At 37.3% G+C, this 21789-nt stretch overlaps 1 protein-coding gene and 1 long non-coding RNA gene across 13 annotated transcripts in view; one reads left to right on the forward strand and one right to left on the reverse strand.

Moving 5' to 3' along the window:
* The window catches only part of LOC103561905 (uncharacterized), a 77663-nt gene extending 75233 nt beyond the window's left edge, over positions 1 to 2430 (forward strand). Inside the window, exon 9 of the long non-coding RNA XR_011532696.1 lies at positions 2083 to 2430. This is a non-coding gene — a long non-coding RNA (uncharacterized lncRNA). The remainder of the gene's footprint in view (positions 1 to 2082) is intronic.
* CEP128 (centrosomal protein 128) overlaps positions 1 to 21789 on the reverse strand; it is a 381669-nt gene that overhangs the window by 51326 nt on the left and 308554 nt on the right. For 5 of the 12 annotated variants that reach the window (XM_008536820.2, XM_008536797.2, XM_070593017.1 and 2 more), the window contains 3 exons: positions 18779 to 18828; positions 6486 to 6575; positions 306 to 329 (listed from right to left, as the gene is read on the reverse strand). In XM_008536820.2, coding sequence (XP_008535042.1) covers positions 306 to 329; positions 6486 to 6575; positions 18779 to 18828 — 164 coding nt within the window. Of the gene's footprint in view, positions 1 to 153; positions 330 to 6485; positions 6576 to 18778; positions 18829 to 21789 lie in introns of all 12 variants that reach the window. The other 7 variants (XM_070593019.1, XM_008536812.2, XM_070593018.1 and 4 more) reach the window with 3 other exon arrangements.

Genomic DNA, 21789 nt, shown 5'->3' on the forward strand with positions numbered 1-21789 from the left:
TACGGGATATCGATTACATTTAAACTAATTACGTTTTCCATAAATTAGTATACTCTGGCATCATCAATTTTGGGAGGGCAGTGACCACTTAAATATGCACATTTTCATTTTTTCTAAAATTTTTTTCCCTTTTAAAAGTCTGTATCTACATACCTTTCAGGTACAGTTTAGCTTATTTTGCCCTTTGCATCTTAGATGTAGTTTTAGAAATGTTTTCCGGAATTTCTTCCTTGGGGGTGCTCTGAAATCCACATCAGACACAGCAGTAATTCTGATAGAAGGAGAAAGAAAATGCCCCAACTTACCGTTTCTAATGCATTTACACGGTCCTGCAAATAAAGCATAATATATAATTATAAAAACAAAGCTATTAAAAATCATTTCAAGTTTACTTAATTTTCAGATTTTCTATTTATCTTCTATTAGTAATAATTTATCTTAAAAATGTAAAAAATTAAAACTCCTACTCAGGATGATCTCTCCAATAGAAAAATAGACATAGAAGAATCACTATACCTTTTCTCATCTCAGCTAGCGTTAGGACTATACAGCTTAATTTAACAGTAAATACCATAATTTTAGATATAGTAACCAAAAGGAATAGTAAATAATGGAGTATAAATATTAGATATATTTGAATATATGAAACACAACTAGGCAATAATAGTGATGTAAAAAAGGAATTTAGCACATATACCAGCTCTCAATTATATATACAGTACAAAATGTAATCTCACAGGAAGGTAAAATTCAGACATAAGAACATTTCATCAATTAAAGTTAATAAGTAGGTTGTTAACTGAAACAAGGCAGGAAAAATAAATGGGAAAGATACATCACATGCAGCCAATCCTGAACCCAGATGGGACTCCATTACCTGTAGTATCTTAGAAGGTTTTAGAGAAATATTGTCTTTAAAAAGAATCATTGACAACATTGCTTGAAAAGCTAAATGATTAAGAAAATGGTTGCCTTTTGAATCCAATAGTTGTATTCTCAACGCTTTTCAGGGCTGAGAGCTACGTACAGAAAGTTTTTACCAAATACAAAAGGCTGAATTGGAGAGCAGAGTCTGAAGATTTAAGAAAGTGGAAAGCCATTCTTTTCAGGAGGGTCAAGGCCATTTTTCTTTCTTTTCTCTCATTTTAAGCAGCTGTAGGGAAGGTGTGAAATTTGGATTTCTTTTTTCTTTAATCAAATTAATCATCTCTTCTAAGAGGGAAAGGGGAGGGGGGGGGAGGCACAGAAAACCACTCAACTCAGGTCTCTTGTGGCCCTGCAGGGAATCCTGACACTTAGGAGCAGAAAGAACTTGGCCCTCACCTCCATTCTCCCCGCCTCCCCTAGCACATAGAGGCCTAGCCTTTGACGACTTCTGCAACGCAAGCTCCACCCTCACCCTGGGAAACTGGGTTGAATATTTCTACCCTTTAAACATTTGGCTATGTGGGTGTGAGTTAAATGAATTTATTATGCAACAGCAGCCCAAAGCAGACTGTTTTTTAGCAATATAATCTGTTTAACTGCATTTTTTTGTTATCCTTGAGAGAACCTTACCCTTGCCCCCATAATTTTCATAAAATAACTGCTATTTTGTTGGTGACTTGTGTACTGTCACATTTCAGCACTTCATAATAAATGCATATAATGCCTCAAGGGGGCTTCGATCTCTTGTTACCAGGCATCTTATTCACAGGGCATCAGGGACAAAACCATTCAGCAATGCTTTATCATTCTTTGTAGACTGAATGAAACCTTATTAGATGCCTTACAGAGACAGAAACAGTCTTTGGGCCATATCACAATTCTGTAAACCATCTTGGAAGGCTCAAAATATTTACAGTTACTATTTGGGCCTTAAGTTTTCTCCATACCGCGTATTTATGGGCTCATATTATTTAGGATTAGCATATTTTAAAAGCACACAAACAGCTGCTTTGAAATCAGTGATTGCAAGTGATGTCAAAAGAGTAGAATTGAATTAAATTCTGTCTGTCTTAATTCACATCTCAGTGTTTGGCAAAGATAAACTGATATGACTTATGTATTAGTGTCTTCTTTTTACTTAAATATTTGTTACAGGATTTTAAAAGAAATATATACTGTCATGGACTGCATGTTTGTATCCTCACAAAACTCGTGTGTTGAAACCCTAATCCTCAATGTGATGGCATCTGGAGACGTGGCCTTTGGGGGTAATTAGGTCATGAAGATACAGCCCTTATGATGGGATTAGTGCCCTTATAAGAAGAGAGACAAGAATGGTTGCTTCTCTTTCTGCTGTCTGCCATGTAACGACATAATGAGAAAATGGTCATCTACAGGCCAGGAAGAGGGCCCTCACCAAGAACCAAATCTGCCAGCACCTTTGTTCTTGGACTTTCCAGCCTCCAGAACTGTGAGAAATAAAGGTTTATTTAAGCCACCCAATCTATGGTAACTTTTTACGACAGTCTGAGCTGACTAAAACAGGTGCCTGGTTTATAAGATTATGAACACAAATGGTCAAAAAAACTCCATTTTGGTAAAATATAAAGATCAATTAATAATCTATTTCAATGCAATTTAATTATGTCTGTTTGTCTATAACCTACTTCATTCCAAAACGGTATTGAGACAGCTTTCAGAGAAAAATACATATGATTAGAAAACGAGAAAATTAAAGAAATAGAAAATTCAGTTCATTAACCTAAATTTAAATTAGTCAATTTGCCAATCAACGACAGCTAATAGGATACCAGCCATTGCTGCCGATTAGTGAGTTCTGTGTAAATTGTAGAGTTTTTGGTCTTAATTGCAGGCTATAAATAAAAAGAAACTACTCCTAGTCTTTATGAACTTATTAACTTGCTTTTAAAATTTAAGAAAAGTATTTTGAAAGTTTAAATGGTTGTCGTTGATTTCTTCTTTGGTAGGCAAGATTAGTTATTGTAATTCTGTATAGAAAAGCATTAGACTACAGCAAATTCTTATTCTCAAAAAAAATTTGCATACTTCCTTTCATGGTATTTTTATTACAAAAGAGGTAACCTTAAGCCAATATTGTGGCACTAATACAGCATGAAAAAAATGCCAGCATATGTCCTAGAATGAACATATAATTACACCAAAATATATTCTCTTTAACCTCAAGCTAATATTGATTTGCTACTTGGTCACAATGGGGTGTACACTGGAATTTATGAATAAGCCAAGGCGAATTCGTTAGCATCATTGGAGACGGGCAAATATTTGTAGGCTAAGTTAGGAGATGAATGCTAAATGGACTGTTGGTATCTGAATCCCTCATCATTAACAGTTTATTTGATTTAGCTCAGCCAATCACCAATCAATTAGCCACACTGATTCATCTATCCCATTTAAGAGATGAATTAGAGGATTGAAGGGCTAAATAATCAGAGTTCTCCTGTTTCTGTTAAGTGTAGTCAGATAGGCCTAGTGACTATTTTATCACAATGATACAGCATTTTCCAACAATGCTTTAAATATACCTATTAGCAAAACAAAAAGCACAATATGGACATACAAATAGAACAAGAGTCTCTATGCCTTCCAAGTCTAAGAAGCTTTAAGAGTATACAATGATTCTGGAAACTTCTCTGGGACTGAAGGGCAAATGATAGACATGTAATTTTCAAAAAGAAAAATCCACAATGAGGTCTCCCTCTCATCACTGTTCTAAAAGCACAAAACCTCTCTTCTGGAAGAAAAATCCACTCAGCTCCACCCAGAGAGACCACTGCAGAGCACTTTTCCTGTCAATGTTAACTCTGTTTAGTCAATAGTCACAATTTACCTGCTACTTTCCATGTGAAGTATATAAAATACAGTCCAAATATGTACCATTTTTCCTCTATGCATTTCCACATGGCAATCCACTACATTTAACAAATTGCTGATCATTTTTTAATAATTAAAAGAACTAGAAATAATTTCAAATGTGTTCTTTTCCAAGCTTCAAGATATTAAAATGAAAGAAAAGGAAAAGGCCTTTACTAACCTTCTCAAAAAGAGACCAGCATTTCCTAGAGTGATATAAATAATTTAAAACAAAATAGATAAAAATTACAAACAACCTCAATGTTGCAACACCAAAAAAAACTTTAAAATATAGCATAAGTTGGCTCTGAATATACCAAATGAATCAATGATCCATACATAAAATGGCATGTGATCTATTAAAAGTCAGACAAAGCTACTCTACTTAAGAAAAACCTTAGCACGAGGGGCATTAGAGCAGCTTGCAGGGGGGTTTCCCAATCACCCAGTGTCAGATTTAGCCATCATTAGATCCCTGTAGTCAATCTCTGTTAACTCATTTAGCTAGTTGCTTCTGTGCCTTTTTCAAATAATCTGCCTCAGGGTCCAAATAACAAAACAGAAATGTTGAAAAGAAAACCACAGCAAGCCATCCAGATTTTGTGTAAAAATTTGTCAATAAAAGCCGCTCAACATTTGACTTATCAAGAAAAGCCAGTTTAAAGCGATGTATCCTTTTCAACCCGAGAAGGAGTACCGGTTACGTTCCTTCTATCTGCTTTTCACTGGGGTGTGGCAAAATCCCTGATACATTCAGAAGCAGAAACTATCACAAGGTTTAAGAACAGAGTTGAAGTGTGTGCTCCACATTTCCGATTTGTTCTCTCATCTACTACCACTATCATAATGGAGACCTGAGGCAGCCAGCTGTTCTGTAGCTTTCTCCTGCTGTATTCTCAGGTTGGTGTTTGGTTTGTGGTTTTGTTTGTTATGATGCCATTACTGACCATTGTGCTCCAGTTAAGTTCACTGGTCAGGAAGGGCTGAGGATGCACTTACAGTGAAGTGAGATGCGTACAGGGTTTTGTTGGGGTGGGGAATATCAGTGGGGTGGAGGAGAAAGATGAAGAGCCAAAAAAAGAAATGGGCCTCTGTTGGTTTGTTTCAACATATTTCACGTTGGAAAATGCAGCCTGAGAGGCTAGGCAAGGGTTTTGCTTAAAGTCCCTATAAACATTTCCGGTCAACAGTGTGAAACTAATACCAAAAAAAATATCTCAGAAACCCTTTATATTTCAGATCACAAAGCAAAGCAATGAGGTTTCGTTTTATTTCCTTTAAGATTCTTCTTTAATGTACAACATAATGTGGTTCTTACGTGTGTGCCTACAGGATAAGACTACAAACCAAATGAAGGACAAAAGACAGAATTATCTTTCCCTGGGAATTGCTCAATTCCACAGTGAAACTGCTGGTAACAGGTAACAAGAGTTCAGTGAATGACATCGGGATTGGGGAACAACTAAAAATTATTTGCAGGTAATATAAAGGCTATGATGGCGGTTAGGGCCAACGCAGATGACAACCAATGTAATTTCAAAGATTGACTGTCCGCCCAAAGACACGCAGGAACAGGAGCTGAGTAGCAGGGGGAGAAAGTCAACAATCCAGAAACCAACACACCATATTTTTTTTTCAAGGATTTACATTTTAAGAAACAAAGTACATGTCTCCAGTTGTGAGGTTAGTCATATATCAGCTGAATATGCTCTGAACTCTTATGCAAATCATAGTGCAGTGGTGATTATGGCATAATTTATGAGTAGCTTTGTGTCATGCAGAACTTGTGGAAAACAATAGGGTATGCTTTTTTTTCAGAGTGTGTATCTGACTGCCACCAAACACAGCTGATCTAATGAGACTCCCTGAGGCTGGCATCTCCTCTGTTTCCCTCAAGGGCACACATCTCCTGGGCTTCCAGGTGAAGAATGCTCACAAGAACACGCACATAACCATAGAATCCTTTGACCCAAGCTCCTTCCTCCCGAATATCTGAATCACAGCACTTGATGGTTGACTATCATGCATGTCACACAGCTGAGTCATTAAATGGTACAGGCAAACAGTCCACTTTGGGAATTAAACTGCTTACCTTTGAGCAATTCCAATAATCCCCATCCTAATTTACATGCAGAGTCATTTACTCAATTCTTTTCAGGAATTAAAGCACAAAGAACATTATATTAGAGATTCTCTCTCTCTCACCCTCATTCCCACATTCCTTCTGGGGGTTTCTGCCTACAGTTTCCTCTCACCTTTACATAGTAAAGAGAGAGCCTGCTGATAAAGATAAGTCATAAGCAGATGATTTTAAAATAATATATTTGGCTGACATGAGTTAGGTTTTTCTTGCTTCCTAATTCAGTTTGACTAAGATTAAAACTATTATTGATTTCCACTTCCTAATATATAAGCACAGGTAGGAAGAGAAATGTGGTTAAAGGATTTAAAACCAACCTTAGATTATCTGTTCTCTGATAATCAATGGCACGCTATTCTTAGTATCTAAGAAAACCCAGGGAAAAACCCAACAACTTGGTTTTTAGTTGCACTTCTGGGAAGCATACCTGAGGGTTGATTATTCTCTATATCCTAAAACAAAGCAGATGTATTTTGACTATTCAGTTTCAAATATCCTATATATTCCTACCTATGAAATACTTAACTGCTTTTTCTTCAAATTGAGCTTCATTCTGATTTTTCCTTGCAGTCTGACTAACATCTTCCCAAGATGGAATTTTAAACAGTAGCCTTGGCTGTTTAAGAGAGATGTGAATAAAGAAAAAGTTGGAGGCTCTATTGTCTTAAAATAATCGAAAGCACTATAAATAGTAACAGTTATAAAAACAACATTAATAGGACTAAAATAGCTTCAAGTTTTTAATTTCTGCAGTTATAGAAAATGATATCATATTATACTTTTAAAATGTTCCCCCAAATAATTCCACGCCCAACTTAGTCCAGATTTTAGGGAAACCTTTACTTGAAATTTAAAACATTTACTCTTCAGGATTATAAATACAGAGTAGTGATTTAGTTCAAAGTAGATTCAATTGTCTTGCTTTCAAAATCAGTCCTGGAAGTAACTGATCCTAAATTCCAAAGTCCATGAAATGAAGGAATAAATAAGATGGGAGCTTGTTAAGAGACACATCTGGGTGGTCTGAGCTGGAAATGAAAGTTACTTTTACACTCACAACCTTACCTGTGGATAAGGAAGTACTGATATTAAAAGTTCAGGAAAGTCTGATTACTCAAAATTATACTCTCCCTCCATTTGCAAAATTATTTAAAATTCTATCAACAAAAATTTATTCTTTGAGGAAGAACTCAAAAATTGATTCTTTGACTCCCCTACTCCAGTTCCTCTTTTAAAGGGCAAACATTCTTAAGACGGATAACCATTAGACTAGTTCATTCCAAGGCAGGGGGCAGCAAAGTAGGACGGTGGGTCAAAAGCGGCCCCCTGCCTGTTTTTATAGGTCCACGATTTAAGAATGGTTTTTACAATTTTATTTGGCTGAAAAAAATCAAAGTAAGAAAATTTCATGACAAGTGAAAATTACATGAAATTCAACTTTCAGTTTCCCTAAATAAAGCTTTATTGGAACATAGCCTACTCATTTCTTTACATATTGTTTATGGCTGCTTTCTTCTATCCTGGCAGAGTTGAGTTGTTGTGAGAGAGCATACGGCCTGTAAAATTGAAAATATTTAGAATCTGGCCCTTTACAGGAAGTTTGGCAACCCTTTGTTCTAAGATGTTGGTATCCTACAAGAATTACTTCCTGCCTCACAGAGGTCACCCTGTAGCAGACCCTGTAAGATTCTAGAAGGTAAGGATAAGGTAAAACCCACTGACCAGGGAGAAGAAAAGATAACAGGAACTAGAAAGTTTTTACTCAACTTATAAACTTTAAAACAAAATTTAAAAGTTGCAGTATATGCATAAATACATATATCACAATATAAGCCATTCCTTAGGCCATATAAGTTTCTTCCTTTTGTCCTTTCTGCCTTTTATCCACCATTTTTCCTTTCCTTTCAATGTCTTTCCTTCTTTCCTACCTTTCTTTCTACCTCTCCCTCTCCCACTCATTTATTCATTTAATTAACTCATCCATTCATCCGTTCATTCACACTGACTGAGGCAGACACTATGTTGGACATTGGGTACATAGTTATCAACAAGGAAGATAAGTTCTCTTTGCCTTTACAGAGCTTACATTCTAAAGAAGATGACAAAGACATCAATAAAGAAGATACCCAGGAACTGTGATGGGGGGTGAGGGCAGAGGTTTACTTTAGACAGGTTGGTCAAGTTAAGTTCCCACAAAGGGGTGACGTTTGAGCTGACAGTGAAAGGATGAAAATGAGCCATTATACAAAGAGCTAAGAGAAAAGCACTACGGAGAGAGGGAATAGAAAATGCAAAGGTCCTAGGACAAGGAAAGGTTGCTTAATTTCAGAAACAAAAGGGACACTGGTGTTTGTGTTGTGGCTGTTAATGAAAACATTCCTTTAAATTACCAGTATCATAAAAATCAACACTATTTATTAAAAGCTTATTATTTGCCAAAAATTGCATTGGGTGCTTTTCACATATGGTCTCATTTAACGCTCACAAAAACTCTCTATAGGTGAATATTATTAACTTCATTCATTTAAAGTCGGAGAAACAGACTCAAAGACATTAACTGTACTGAACTCCACACTGTGATTAAATGTTGAGGCTTAGACTAGCAGCCAGGTCCGCTCAACTCGAAGGGGTCTACACTTACTCTCAAAAACAAATTAAAGGTCATATTAAAAGAATATATATATATCTATTTAACAGTTCTATAAAACAGAGCTAATGGAAATACCATATGCTGACAGTGCAGTTTTATGAGCAAATAGACAATAAACACTTTTTTATTACCATCAGGGATATTTTTTGTATGTGTGGTAGAGGTTAGGGGATACACTGGAAAACTGTTCTGGAGCCTTTTTCACAAAATTACACACGCCAGAACAGCATTCCAGAACTTTATTTTTAACAGATGTCAGGTGACAGTGTAACAAAACGCATACTCTATCACAATAAAATTTAATGCTCAAATAAAAACCATTATTTGTACACATTTTTATATTTATTTACTATATAATAAAAGGGATTATAGTTTTGCCATATGCCTTTCTTAAGTAAGTTGCATGTCCCTCTGACATCTTGGCCCGACATTAGGTCAGCTGAAGCCCACACAGTCAATGACACAGGGGAAATATCAGAAGAAAGGATAAAGGAAAACACAGATCTAAGCTTAAGTAGCTGTGCTGTGTGCAGTTAAATGGCACCTCTACTGTGCTGGTCTCCCAATTCTTTTAGATCTGCACTGCAAGAGCTTAGATGCATCACTGAGCTCATAAATGGCCTCCTCCTCCCACCCCTGCTTCATTTGTGACAAATTTATTAGTTCTTTCCTAGCAGTGAAATGAGAACTAGGGATTTCAATTACAAGAACATAGTAAACGCATGGAGTCTCTCCTAGGTAATATTTTTCTATTTCACGTTATGAGCAAATATAGAAATATTGTTAACAGACATTAAATGTTATTTATTAGCATGCTAATCAGGCTTCCCACTTTTAAAAGTAAACAGTAAACTTCTAACAAATTAAATTTAGAATAGTGAGTGTAATGCAGATACTTTGGAAAAGGCATGCACTTCAGAATCAAATTTTTAAAACCAAAATAATCACTGGTTATGATAAGAAGAGAAAGATATAAGAAGAGATGTTTATTAGTCATTCTTTCAGCTCATTTTAGTTTTATCACTTTTTGCACAATTTAAAATTTATGCAAAGTTTTCAATGTTGCCTTTAATTTTTGCCAGAATATTTTGAACCTGGTTTAACACTGAAATTGAAGAAGCCCGGGGAGGGCTTTCATAACAACTTTCTTCAGTCTGTTTATTTAAAACATGATGAATAAGCAAAATGAAAAGGTGCAGAATGGAAAAAGAAAAATGATCCCTTTTCCTTCCTAGAAGTGTTCGAGATTACTGGATTGTTCGTAGTCTCACACCAGGAATTGAAATGTTCCTCACATGCCAGCAGCCAAATATATACATGACACTGTCCCAGTTGCCATGTATAAGTTAGATTAGAGCCTAAGGGTTTATAAGTAGTTTAAAGTTGCCTGACTTATTTAATGCACTTTCTAAAACTTATTTAGTTTCTGTCATCTTTTTTTGAGGAGGTAGGGGGTCAGTAGTATTTGGCCACACTAAATGCTTAATATGTTTCCTAATGAGTCATTCTTACAGAAAAATTATGGAAGAGACTAAAAGAAAGATGGCCAGGAACCTAAACAAACAAACAAAGTGTAGAAATTCTGATCTCCATAAGCTGGTAGGGTGGTATAGAAGCCAGGCAGATTCTAACAGCCCTGTCACTTATGGGCTGAGCCAGCAATGAGCCTTAGCTTCTTCATCTGTAAAATGAGAATAACAGTATTTACCTTATAGAATTGTTGTAAGGAATAAATGATATATATTCAGAAGTTTTAGCATAGTATATGACACAAAAGAATTCCTCGTTAGCTATTAATATCATTCATTAACCAGTCAGAGGGGGATCTTTTCCTTTTCTTTGATGAAGGCCCCATCACCCTTTGGGGCCGATTTAGCACAATGTTGACAGGAATTTACAAGTGCTAAATAAGTATCTGTAATAGGTTGAAACATAGTATTAGTGAGTTTTCAAGATGCCAGACAGAAGAAATCCTCTATAGTGTTTCTGGAAAATTAGCCAGAGATGGGAATGGGAGATAGCCCTAGAAGTGAGAATTATGAGTTTATTCCAATGATGTCCTATTAATGCTTAGAATCTCAGAGATTTGTTTTATGAGTCAATAGAAACTGTTTTAACCAGAAGTGTATTATTGATGAACATTTGCTTCCCAATCTGTTACATAATAGTCATTATGAGAAATACTGCTCTTTATAACTGTCCATGTTATCAGGAGATGGAAGACAAAATGGAGAACATGTGTTATGGTATGAATGTTTGTGTCCCCCCCAAAATTCATAGGTTGAAATCCTAACCTCCAGTGTGATGCTATTAGGAGGTGAGGCTTTTGGGAGGTGATTAGGTCACACGAGGGTTCCACCCTCATGATTGGGATTAGTGCCCTCATAAAAGAGACTCCAGAATGCTCTCTCTGCTCTCTGCCATGCAAAGACACAGCGAGAAGACAGCTGTCTGTGAACCAGGAAGTGGGCCCTCACCAGATCCTGAATCTGCTGACACAAATACTGAATACAGATACTGAATCTGCCTTAATCTTGGACTTCCCAGTATCTCGAACTGTGAGAAATACCCGTTTCTAGTTTAAGCTACCCAGTCTAAGGTATTTTTGTTGTAGCAGCCTGAATGGATTTAAGACACACGATTATCTGTCTGAAGCTTAAGGCCTATGTAGGGATGTGACGTGAGAAGAACTAGCAGATACATATTATGGAGAACAGTCTCCAAATGATCACTTAAACTGCAACTCAAATGAAATTGCCCCAAATTGTAACACTACAATTGACTCGGGAGACACGGCAGAAAATTGCAGACAAGCTCAACACTGTGAAACATCATAAAGTGCGTAGTTTTCATTTTTCACAAGAAAACGTAAGCTGCTTTTTACATCTTTACATCAGCCCCAGTGCCCGTGGAGCCCAGAGCTCAGACTCTGATAAACATACCAAGGGATGTTTTACGGAAGTGTTGCTTTTCATGGAGTCAAGCGCAACGGGGACAATGTATGGAGACAGACAAAAGAACTTCCCTCGTTGTGGGAGCAATTTAGAAAATCTCTAACACAAACTTGGTTCATTTTCACTACCAAGTTTTTTAGTAAATTTTCTGTCACAGTAAAATTTGGGTTTTTGAGCTCAAAGATCACACTTTATCTTTGCATTTTTTCCTAATGTTTCCAAATGGCGTCTCTTTTTTTCAGAGGCTTTTTAGGAGCTTGACTCAAGGAGACTGCTGAATCCTGAAGACTGGTGCTTTGCATCCCTCTGGATAAAAAGAACCAGGCACGTTTTTATAGTTTTTATTCTCAAAAGAAAATGATCTAGTCAATCAACTTCCACACATTCAGACACAAGAATACTTCACTCTCAGGGCATTCTATTTTCCAGTTTAATTCTGTCATAAATTTGGAATTAAAATTAAGTTGCAAATTTCAGGTAAAATAGGGTGATAAAATTTAATGATCACTAAAATTTCAAGTGGAATCTATTTTACTGAGCTTGGTTCCCTGCTCTCCTGAGGCCTCTTGACGTAGTAAATTGAAGTGTGCAAATCTAATTGGCTGAGACCCTGCTTGACCCTAATACAGACCGCTAATGTTTTATCTCTGTTGAGACCTCATACGGAATTTAAGGCTTAGCAAGCCTTTTCACCTTTTGAGAAAATAGAGATTTTAATGAGCCATTAAGTCACCTAGCCCTGAAAGTGGCAGTGTCGCCCCATCCTCCATCCCCCATAATCACCCATGTTTTGTTTTGTTTACATCATTGCTCAGAATAGTTTTTTTTTTAATCATATATCAGAAAAGGAAATCGAGATACATGGTGATTTGCCTTTGTTCTGGGGAATGCATCTTGGAAAGAATAAGTAGGTATGCATTACATTTTGGTTTCTAAAATTACACGGGTTCCATTATAACTCTCATGAGTCAACCGAGAGATAAGCAGGATACTGAATTTACCTTCTAGTTTAATAAAGCCTTAAACAGTCAATCCCAATTTATCAATTTATTCAAATTGGGACTTCTAAAAATGTACTTTAGCATCTCCCAAGCAAATTAAAATTTCTGGGGAAAATTAGGAATTGCTTTAACCAATCCTTCAAATCTTCTGGAGATTCAGTGACAGACCACAGCATCCCACTTCACCCTCACTTTCCCTTCTAACGTAACTCAAGGACTTTTAGCTGCCCCATCCCTGCATTTCTACCCATGATCTCTAAAATCCCCAAACCACTCTGTGGTTTGCAAGTACAGGTTATGGGCATTCTACAGTCAGGCAGAAATGACTGACAGCAAAACCACGGAAATTATCTAGTTGGTCTGTCACTAGCCCAGTTTATCACATGGTTGTTTACCAGGATGGATTGGCCATCTACCGGGACTACTGAGATGTCAATGAGCTCTACTGCCAGCCCCTGCCAAGGCAATTTATTTGCCCATGTCAAATTTTTGCCTTTGGTGGTTTTTCCTGCCCAGTTTATTTCCAACAATGTGCCTGCCAATTCTACACTGGAATTCTTTTCCATAATACCCCTATATTAATATTTATTAGACCTGTTGCAAAAGAACTAAGAAATTCAACTTCTATTTTTTTCTTCAAAACGCAGTGCTGCCATAGGCTACTCCATAAGTAGCTGAAATGAAGTAATGGCTGAGGGAAAGATTATCTTCTCCTTCCTGCTCATCTCAAATGCCCTTGCCTAAGCACTATATAGGTGACAAAAACAAATCAAACACCTGCCCTCACTCCCAAAACATTTCTAAAAAGTAAATCAAATCCTTCAAATGGAAGGTCCAAGACTATTTTTAAAATATCTGGGAGAGAAATTAAATATAATTATAGGTCATCTGAAAACAGTATGTTAATAATGCTGCTTAATATTCTTTCAAGGGCATAGCTTCTGGAATGTCTTAGGAAAAATATATTACTTTTTTAAAAGAACATAAACCCAATTTGTACAAATTAAATGAAGGATTCAGCTCACTTCTAAAGAAAATACTGATACTAAAGAAAGTGCCCAGAAGTACTCGTGACATTTAGAGACCCAACAACTAAAATGTTTCCTTTTTCCTCTTAAAATAATGAGATTGATACTCATATCTAGCCCATAAAATCAATTTCATTATTGCCACATTGTGACTTTTTTCATCTTTTCATTATGTGTAGTAGCTATCCAAAGATGTAACACTTCCTTTAGCATAAGCTGACCAAAATCTGAACTTAAAATCACTGTTGCCCATGGAAGGAGAAGGGGAGTAGGTGAGAGAGAGGGAGAGGATGAAAGAGGGAGGGAGGGAGGGAGGGTTCCAGGAGGGCAGGGACCTTTACTGCTTTGTCCCCAGTATGCAGCACCATGTCTGGTATACAGTAGGTGAAAACAGTCAGTGTGTGGAATTAATATTTATGGAAGACCTGCCAGGCACCAAGGTTTCTACATTTCTTATCCTAGTTAATTCTCCCAACAGTCCTATGAAGTATCATTATTGTCCCCGATTTATAAATATGGATATTGCCTCAAAATGACGTAAAGATGGCCCAGTAAAAGAGGAAAATGAATAAGAAAAATCATGTTCATAATCATCTAGTTTTATCTCATTTAAAATAAAATGAAAAGTGAGATGACTAAGTTAGCATAAGAGGAGGGGCATATACATTTTCCAGATACTGTTTAGTGACTGTCATAGGGAGCACTTAGAAGCTTTTCATAACTAAGCACGATACTCTGTTGGTGCGATTTGCAATCTGGGGTTCACAAAGCAACATGGGGAAATGCAAGAAATTGATGAAAGGCAAACTAGTAAAGTAGGTTGGTAATTAAAAAAATGAAAACAAAAACCAACAACAGCACCTACTACTTACCAGCCATCACAAGGAAGGTGTCAGTCACCGAATACTTTTCAATTACATTGAGGAAACATGGATTACCTTTTGTATCTATTTAAAATGTTTCAGCTGATCTTGAGTGGATTAAAGAAGGGATTTGCTTGCTTCACTGTACCTCAAACCAATATGCAAATACGACTCTGATACCATACCACACATTGATAGTCAAAGACAATACTTTGCTTTTAAGAAGAGTAGCACACAATGTAACTGCAAATGAATGTCACACAGAAAAATGAGCTAGACGATGTTAAGCTCCAGTGAAGAATTTTGGTAATTACCAGCTGCATTGTAAAAATCACTGTCAAATATGTCTGTCTCCGTTGTTTATGATTCCTCTGAAGATTGAAAACATTCTCCTCTATGCTCCCCTCCCCAGTCGCCATTTTATCCTTTTCCTTTCCCACTGATTTCTACCACTCATGCCAAATTACTCACTTATTGACCTTTGGTTTCAATACTACATTCAAAGAGGGAGGGAGAACAGAGCAGGATGGAAAAAAGGAGGGAGAAAGCGTATGTGTTGTTTTTTAATGGGTAGGTCTTAGAACCAGGAATAGGTACTATATAAACAAGAGACCAGTAAGGTGGCATTCATTTGTTTATTTAGTCAACAGAAATGTACAGAGTACCTATATGGTGAGGTGCTAGGCTAAGTAGAGGATATTTGGGAAAGTGAAAGACATGAGAGTTGCTTTATAGGTATGATAGGAAATTACAATTCATCATGAATTTTTATTTTAAAACCTAAACCCTTAGTTTAGTGGGTTTGAGGATTTAACAAATACTTATTCAGTTTTACTGATTACTTTCCCTTAGAAATAGTCTTTGCTAAACTTCATGACGCTATGCTCTCCTGAATTTATTTTTCTTTATGCCTTAGACTCCTTGGCAGGATTTTCATCCTTAGCTTGTTACTTAAGTGTTGATGTTCCCTAGGGTTCTGGCTTAAGTTTTCATCTCTTTATGCTACATACTTCCTCTGGGAGTTCTCATTGCTCCTATGAGTTTTAGTAGCATCTAGATAATACGGAGACCAGATCTGATGATACCAAATTCTGCATGTTCAGTTCAAACTCCTTCTGAGCTCCAGACTCATATTTGAACACCCTCTTGACATTACCACCTGGATATTTCAAGGTACCCTACCTCAAAATATCATAAATTGAACTAATCAAGTTCCCTTCACTCTCAATGATAAACATAACCATGCATGAAGTTGCCCAATCAAGAAACCTAAGAGTCATTCTTAACTCCTTACTTCTTACTTCCTAACAACCAATCTCAAAGTTCCATGGATTCTTATACCCTAAAATATATTAAGAGACCATCCATTCCTCTTCATGCTCTCTGCTACCACCCAATTTAGGTCACCATCATCTCTTGCCAACATTCTCACAAACACGTGCTTAACTGGTCTCCCTGGTTTTAATCTTGCCTGTCTCCAATTATTTTAGACCTTATAGCCACTTATCTATTAAAAATGCAAATTTGATCATATCATTCCCTTGTTTCAAACCCTTTACTGGTTCCCCACATACTAAAGGTAAAGTCCCAACTCCTTTACGAGGTCCTTTAGACCTCTACAAACTCCTGTCTTGCCTCTCCTCTCCCAGATGCTACATTCCACCGTAATGAAATTCTTTTAGTTCTTTAAACATGACATTGAAGTTTTCTTTTACCTTAGGCCTTCCCATACCCTTCACACCGCTAAAACTTTTCTTATCTTCACTCTAAACTAGCCGATGCTAACTCTTGGTTATCATTTAAATATTGGCTTCCTTTGGGAAGCCTACTTGAATTGCCACTCCACCCCAGCTCACCCTACCCACTTCAACCTCTGAGGCTTGCACCCAAACTACCCTTATCTCCATCAAACAAAGAAAGGTGTTATATGTTCCCACAGTGACTTACACATCCCCTCTAATATCATTTTTTAATATTATAAACACCTATTTAACATTCTTTTCCACTAATTCTGGTGTACAGAGCAAGAAACTATCCAGTATAAGCAGCTTGCCTTTGTATCACTATCATGTAGTACAGTGCCTTGCACAGAATTGGTGCTCAATAAATATTTGTTCACTGAGTAAATGGAGGACCTTTTACTTAGAGGAAATTGGAAAAGGTTTGGAGATAAATAAACACCCACTACCCTTAAGGAGGATAACATTAAATGCAGAATGTCTGTTATACATAATTATATGATGATAATGAGTAAATAAAATTGACTACAATTTGGATACATGGGGATTTGCTAACATTGTAAATTGGAATTAAATATTTAGCTCTCCCTTCTGGGATAATCTAATCCACACTAAACACTTCTGGAAGACAGTTTTATGATTTTATATTACAGATGAGAGCATAGGCACAGCAAAGTTAATTGAGTTACTCAAGGTTACCCAGTGAAATAGAAGCAAAGCCAGGACTTAAAACTCATGTGCTATCATTTTGGTTTTTTGAAACAATTTTGTCTTTTTGTCCCCAAAATTCTATTGTGTGATGGCAGGACTTCAACCTATAAACTTTAATAGTCTTCTCAACACTATCACCTGTGATATTTATATTTAAATATAGAAACTAGGAATTTAGGCATTTTTTGACAGATTTTCCTCTCGTCTTTAAAATGAAACGCTTTCTGTGATGTGTCTCTGCACCCTTGTGCACTATGAGAGGTGTCAGTTCCTTCTTTGTTCTTAATAGAGCGTTAGTACTAGGCACTAATTACCACTACAAAGTGCCAACATTGAACTCTCCTGCTCTTGGACATCATATTAAATACTCTACATTTATAAACGTCCATAGTTAGTTGGCTGGTGCATTCTATTGCATTCAGTGAGCATTTTGGTAGAAAATGCTGCCAGTACTTAATAAATATTTGAGAAGCAACATAAGCTATTAAATTTAACAGGATTACTGGTTCCAATATTCATATTGCGAGAGAGATAAACTCAAAAAGGTTTGTGCTGCCATTTCAAAAGGCCAGATATGTACTATGTACCCAATAAATATGTTTATACATGGTACTCTGGGGCCAATGGCAAACACACTGCATAACCAAAATGCCTCAAAAGCCTTTATTACCTTCTCAGTATACCCATCTAGTGTACATAGAAGCTTTGCTTTTTATAATAACAAGCATTACTGATATTAGTTTCTCAGAGATAGACAGGGCTAGTATACACATTAGAGTTTTTCTAGCCCCAGACTGGACCAACCAGGGCTCTTTCTTTTTATACCTGAATATAGCTTAAGATGCTAAAAGAATTTAATCTGTACAAAATTGTGGCTAACACATGCCACTTTTGTTAGGTATATAGAACTATATTCTCCTTGATGATTTTCAGATCAATTACACAATTTTCTCTTAACAGATACATCATCAAATAGAAGAATCCTCAATTAAAGAATATTTCCCTTGCTCTTTGGGCTTTGTTTAACCCATCCTTCATTCGCCAGACGCAAACATCTTTACCCCTAAAGCCCTCAAGCCAGCTCATTATACCACTCTCCACTCTCACCGTGCAGCTCTAGGCCCAGGAAGAACTCTAAATGTCCAAAGTATTTACTGTTCTTAATCCCCAGTGTGACGTTGAGTGAATTGGTTCTGTCACGTGAGTATAACTGATTATGTTTCCCCTAATATAGACAGACACTTAAGTTACCCACTTGTAAGTTAGCCCAATGTAAAAGGAAGAGAGAACTTCCGTCAGATGCCAAGTTAACATCAATTGCTCATACCACAGAAACGTCAGTTAAAATTCTACTGCAATCTTTCAATCACAATTTTCCAGTCCAAGAAAGGTGTATAAATCCATAGTGAATTGAGAGGCATCTAAGGTAAGTCTTATGCCCCATATATGTGTAAATATTCTTGTTTGGCCATTGGTAGATGACATTCATGGAGTCAAAATATTGTTGACCTTCACTTGAAAATGTAGATTCCATGAATTCATCCTCATTCATCAGCCCTGTTTTTGGGGAAGTGACTTTGCAACGAGGTTGCTTTCATTTCCTAATGCTGTAGTCCATGTCAAGCTATACCAAGGAATAAAGTTCCTTTCAAGAGAGAGTAGCAGAGAGGCTGAGTCGGCTTCCTGCTTTAGGAGACTACAAATGCTCTCAAACACTTCTAAAGGGAAGCAAAGTCCAACTTGGGCTTTAAAGTTCTAATGTATGTTTTCACTCCGTTTGCCATAGTGGTCTGAATGTGACAATAACAAGGATTAATAGAGTAAAACAGTTTTCATCCCAAGGATACCTGCCCTATTGGAGAATTTACTTTACCTGCAGAGATTCCATTTCTTCATCTTTTCTGTGGGTCTCCTCCAGCAGATCTACAATAAGAAAGTAAAATACCCATCAAAATACAATGTAAAAATGGCTTGCCTCTTATTATCAAACTCAATTCAGTCAGTAGCTTGTATAAACTGTTGCCTGGAAAGAGAATTTGATGTTTAAGTGTGAGAAGCAACGTGAAATAAATGCCAGAGAATGAGACCAACTCAATTACAAATCCAAAACTATACCAATATTTTAGGAATTTGGTCCAGTGCTTATATAATTCAAAAGTAATACAAAATTTTCTTTAAAAAAAAAGAAACTTTTTTTCTTTTGAAAGAAAAATTAGAAGCAAACCACTTCCTCTTAAAATAAGCTCCCAAGCCAAGTTCCACCTCCAGAGTCAATTTTTATAACCAAATTAAAACAATTTGGAATAATGGGTGTCATTAACGGAAGCAGAACACCACCTTAACAGTAAAGTCATATTAATTATCATTTCACACTGAGAGGGTGGGAAGCATTGAAGCTACATCTGACTGGGAGTTTGGCACTATCTCAGAGAAATTGGTGGCTGGAAGGGAAGGTAGTCAACTGAAGAGAGTTCTGTCTAAATGCATGCGTACAGCCATGGTGTCTCAAGGCCCTACATTAATTTATGAACTTGCTATAAAGGAAAATATATTTGGCAAGCAGACTTTTCTGCCTGCAGCTAAACCACGCTGTGCTATGATCTTATTAGAGCTCACAAACCTAAAGAGGGCTGGGCTGAGTCAGAACTTGGATGAAAACTGGCAAGAAACACCTACAGCAGCGCACATTAATATTAGCATTTGCCTTACTCTATGATTGATATAGTTTACCAAGAGGCTGTGCCACATAAAAGGAAAATATAACTTACAGAAATTCAATATATATCCAAGAAAGGCAAATGCAAATGTTTTTAGCAAGCGCTGCACTGTATTACTACAGCAGGAAGCAGTAATATAGTGGGCAGCCAAGTCACGCTGGTGTATGTCGTAACCAGGCAGGCAATACACTGAAAGTTTAGGAGACCCTTAGATGATATAATTGATAGTGATGGCCCTTTGAGACTGCACGGCTAAGAGAGATACAGAGGAGTGGCAAGCAATCCTCTCAAGACACAATGCACTGGGATTAAGAATAAGAGGTAGTTTTTGCTCTGTATCCCATAGAGGAACTGACTTTGGCTCCCAGACCTCCCATATCAGAGTTATAACCTCTAACTTTAGAGCAGAATGCCAATGTATTAGGGGATATTTTTTAAAAGAGTTTTTGGTTGATATATTAGGTTTGAAGCTAACGATGGTTCAGAAACTAACTTGGGGTGTGGTAGATTAAGTGCGCTCAATCATTCCTCTCCCTCCATCCTCACTCATTTACATTGTGATGTGGTAGCTACTTTCATCAAGAGGCTACACACATCTACTTCCCACATCTTGCATCTAGGCTGGCCTCCTCACTTGATTTGGTAAACAAAATACAGCAGAAGCAATTTTGCCCCAATCTGTACTGAGGATTCAAGAGGCCTTGCACATTTTCACTTTTCCATTTGGAATTCTATCACTATAAACAAGCCCAGGCCAGCCTGCTAGATGACAAGAGACACATGGTCCAGGGCCCTTCCCACCCCTGACACACTGCAGGTTGCCCCAACTGGTAGCCAGCAAATGCCAAGAAGCAGAGCTGCCCAGCTGACCTGAAGATGACTACAGATGACTCAGATGGGAGCCTAATTGACACCAGAAAACCTGCCCAGCTAAACCTAGTGCCAAGTCCCACTCACAGAATTATGACCTAAATAAACGGAATTTGGGGATGGTTTGGTACCTAGCACTTACCAGCTGATAGCGACCAGCTGCTAACTGAACACCAACCACTTGGAATTTATTAGAAGGATGTAGGAGTAATTAACAGATACATGGGAAAAGAGGATCGAGATTCTGGAGAGAATAACAACTGGTCTGGGTGGGTAGGGATGCAGGTAGCATGAACTAGCGGGCATTTTATCCTGGTGCCTCTAATCTTTGTGTCCCTCCACTCAAGAAGAAATTCCATACAGAGAAGAGCTAATGAACCTAGCTTAGATGTCTTCCCTACTTCTTGGCTAGAGGAAAAGTATGGAGCGCTTTTATTGATAATCCCAAAAGGAGTGGATGAAGAAGAAAAAGGATAGCTTCCAAATGCAAAATCAGGGTACTGTTAACAGAAGGAGGAGGGATGGATACCAGACAGGCCAAAACAGCAGATGCCTACTCCAACTGGTTGCAATAAATTGTGTCTTCTGCACAGCTCTCTTCAATATTTCTGAGATATAAGATCACTGCTGTGCCCGTGTGTGGACGTGGCCATTTTGCCCCACTCCTTATGGATATTAGGAAGTTCTCAGAGCTGAGCGCCTTGTAATGAATTGCATTGTTTACTGGTACGGTGCAGTTGGAGTGATGGATAGCGGGGTCCACCAACCACTAAAGAAAACTGATCTTGTTCCTTCACAGTCAACTTGGTATGGCAAACACCAAACACTTTAGCTAAAACTTACTGGATAAATAATAGGTATTGGATCTCTTATATAGCCCAACTCAACTCACACATTTGATAAAATACTGATGTAAAGAAGGTCAGTCTAGCCTCAGCCCCTCATAGTAGAATTACTGCAATTTAAAAACTATGTTTTCAGTTTTCTCCAAATACATAAAAGTCATCCTGCTCTTTCAGAAAAGTCAATACAACTGGCAATCCTTGATTTTGGATGGCTGAACAAAAACAACTACAAAGGAATTCCTACAATTGGCATTTAAAATATAGAACTCCCCATCTCTTCAGCCCCACTGAGCCTCATCCCAGCTTCTATCAAGAGTATAAGTGGACATGTGTTTTTGTGTTTTCCTCTATGCCACATCCCTTCCCTTTGAGAACTTCTTGTTGCTCTTCTCCACGTGATTCCTGTGAAACTTTCAGTCAAGGTGCCTAACTAACTTCTCCTGCCACAAAAG

The sequence above is a fragment of the Equus przewalskii genome, chromosome 25 (assembly GCF_037783145.1).
Source record: "Equus przewalskii isolate Varuska chromosome 25, EquPr2, whole genome shotgun sequence".
Taxonomy (NCBI): Eukaryota; Metazoa; Chordata; class Mammalia; order Perissodactyla; family Equidae; genus Equus; species Equus przewalskii.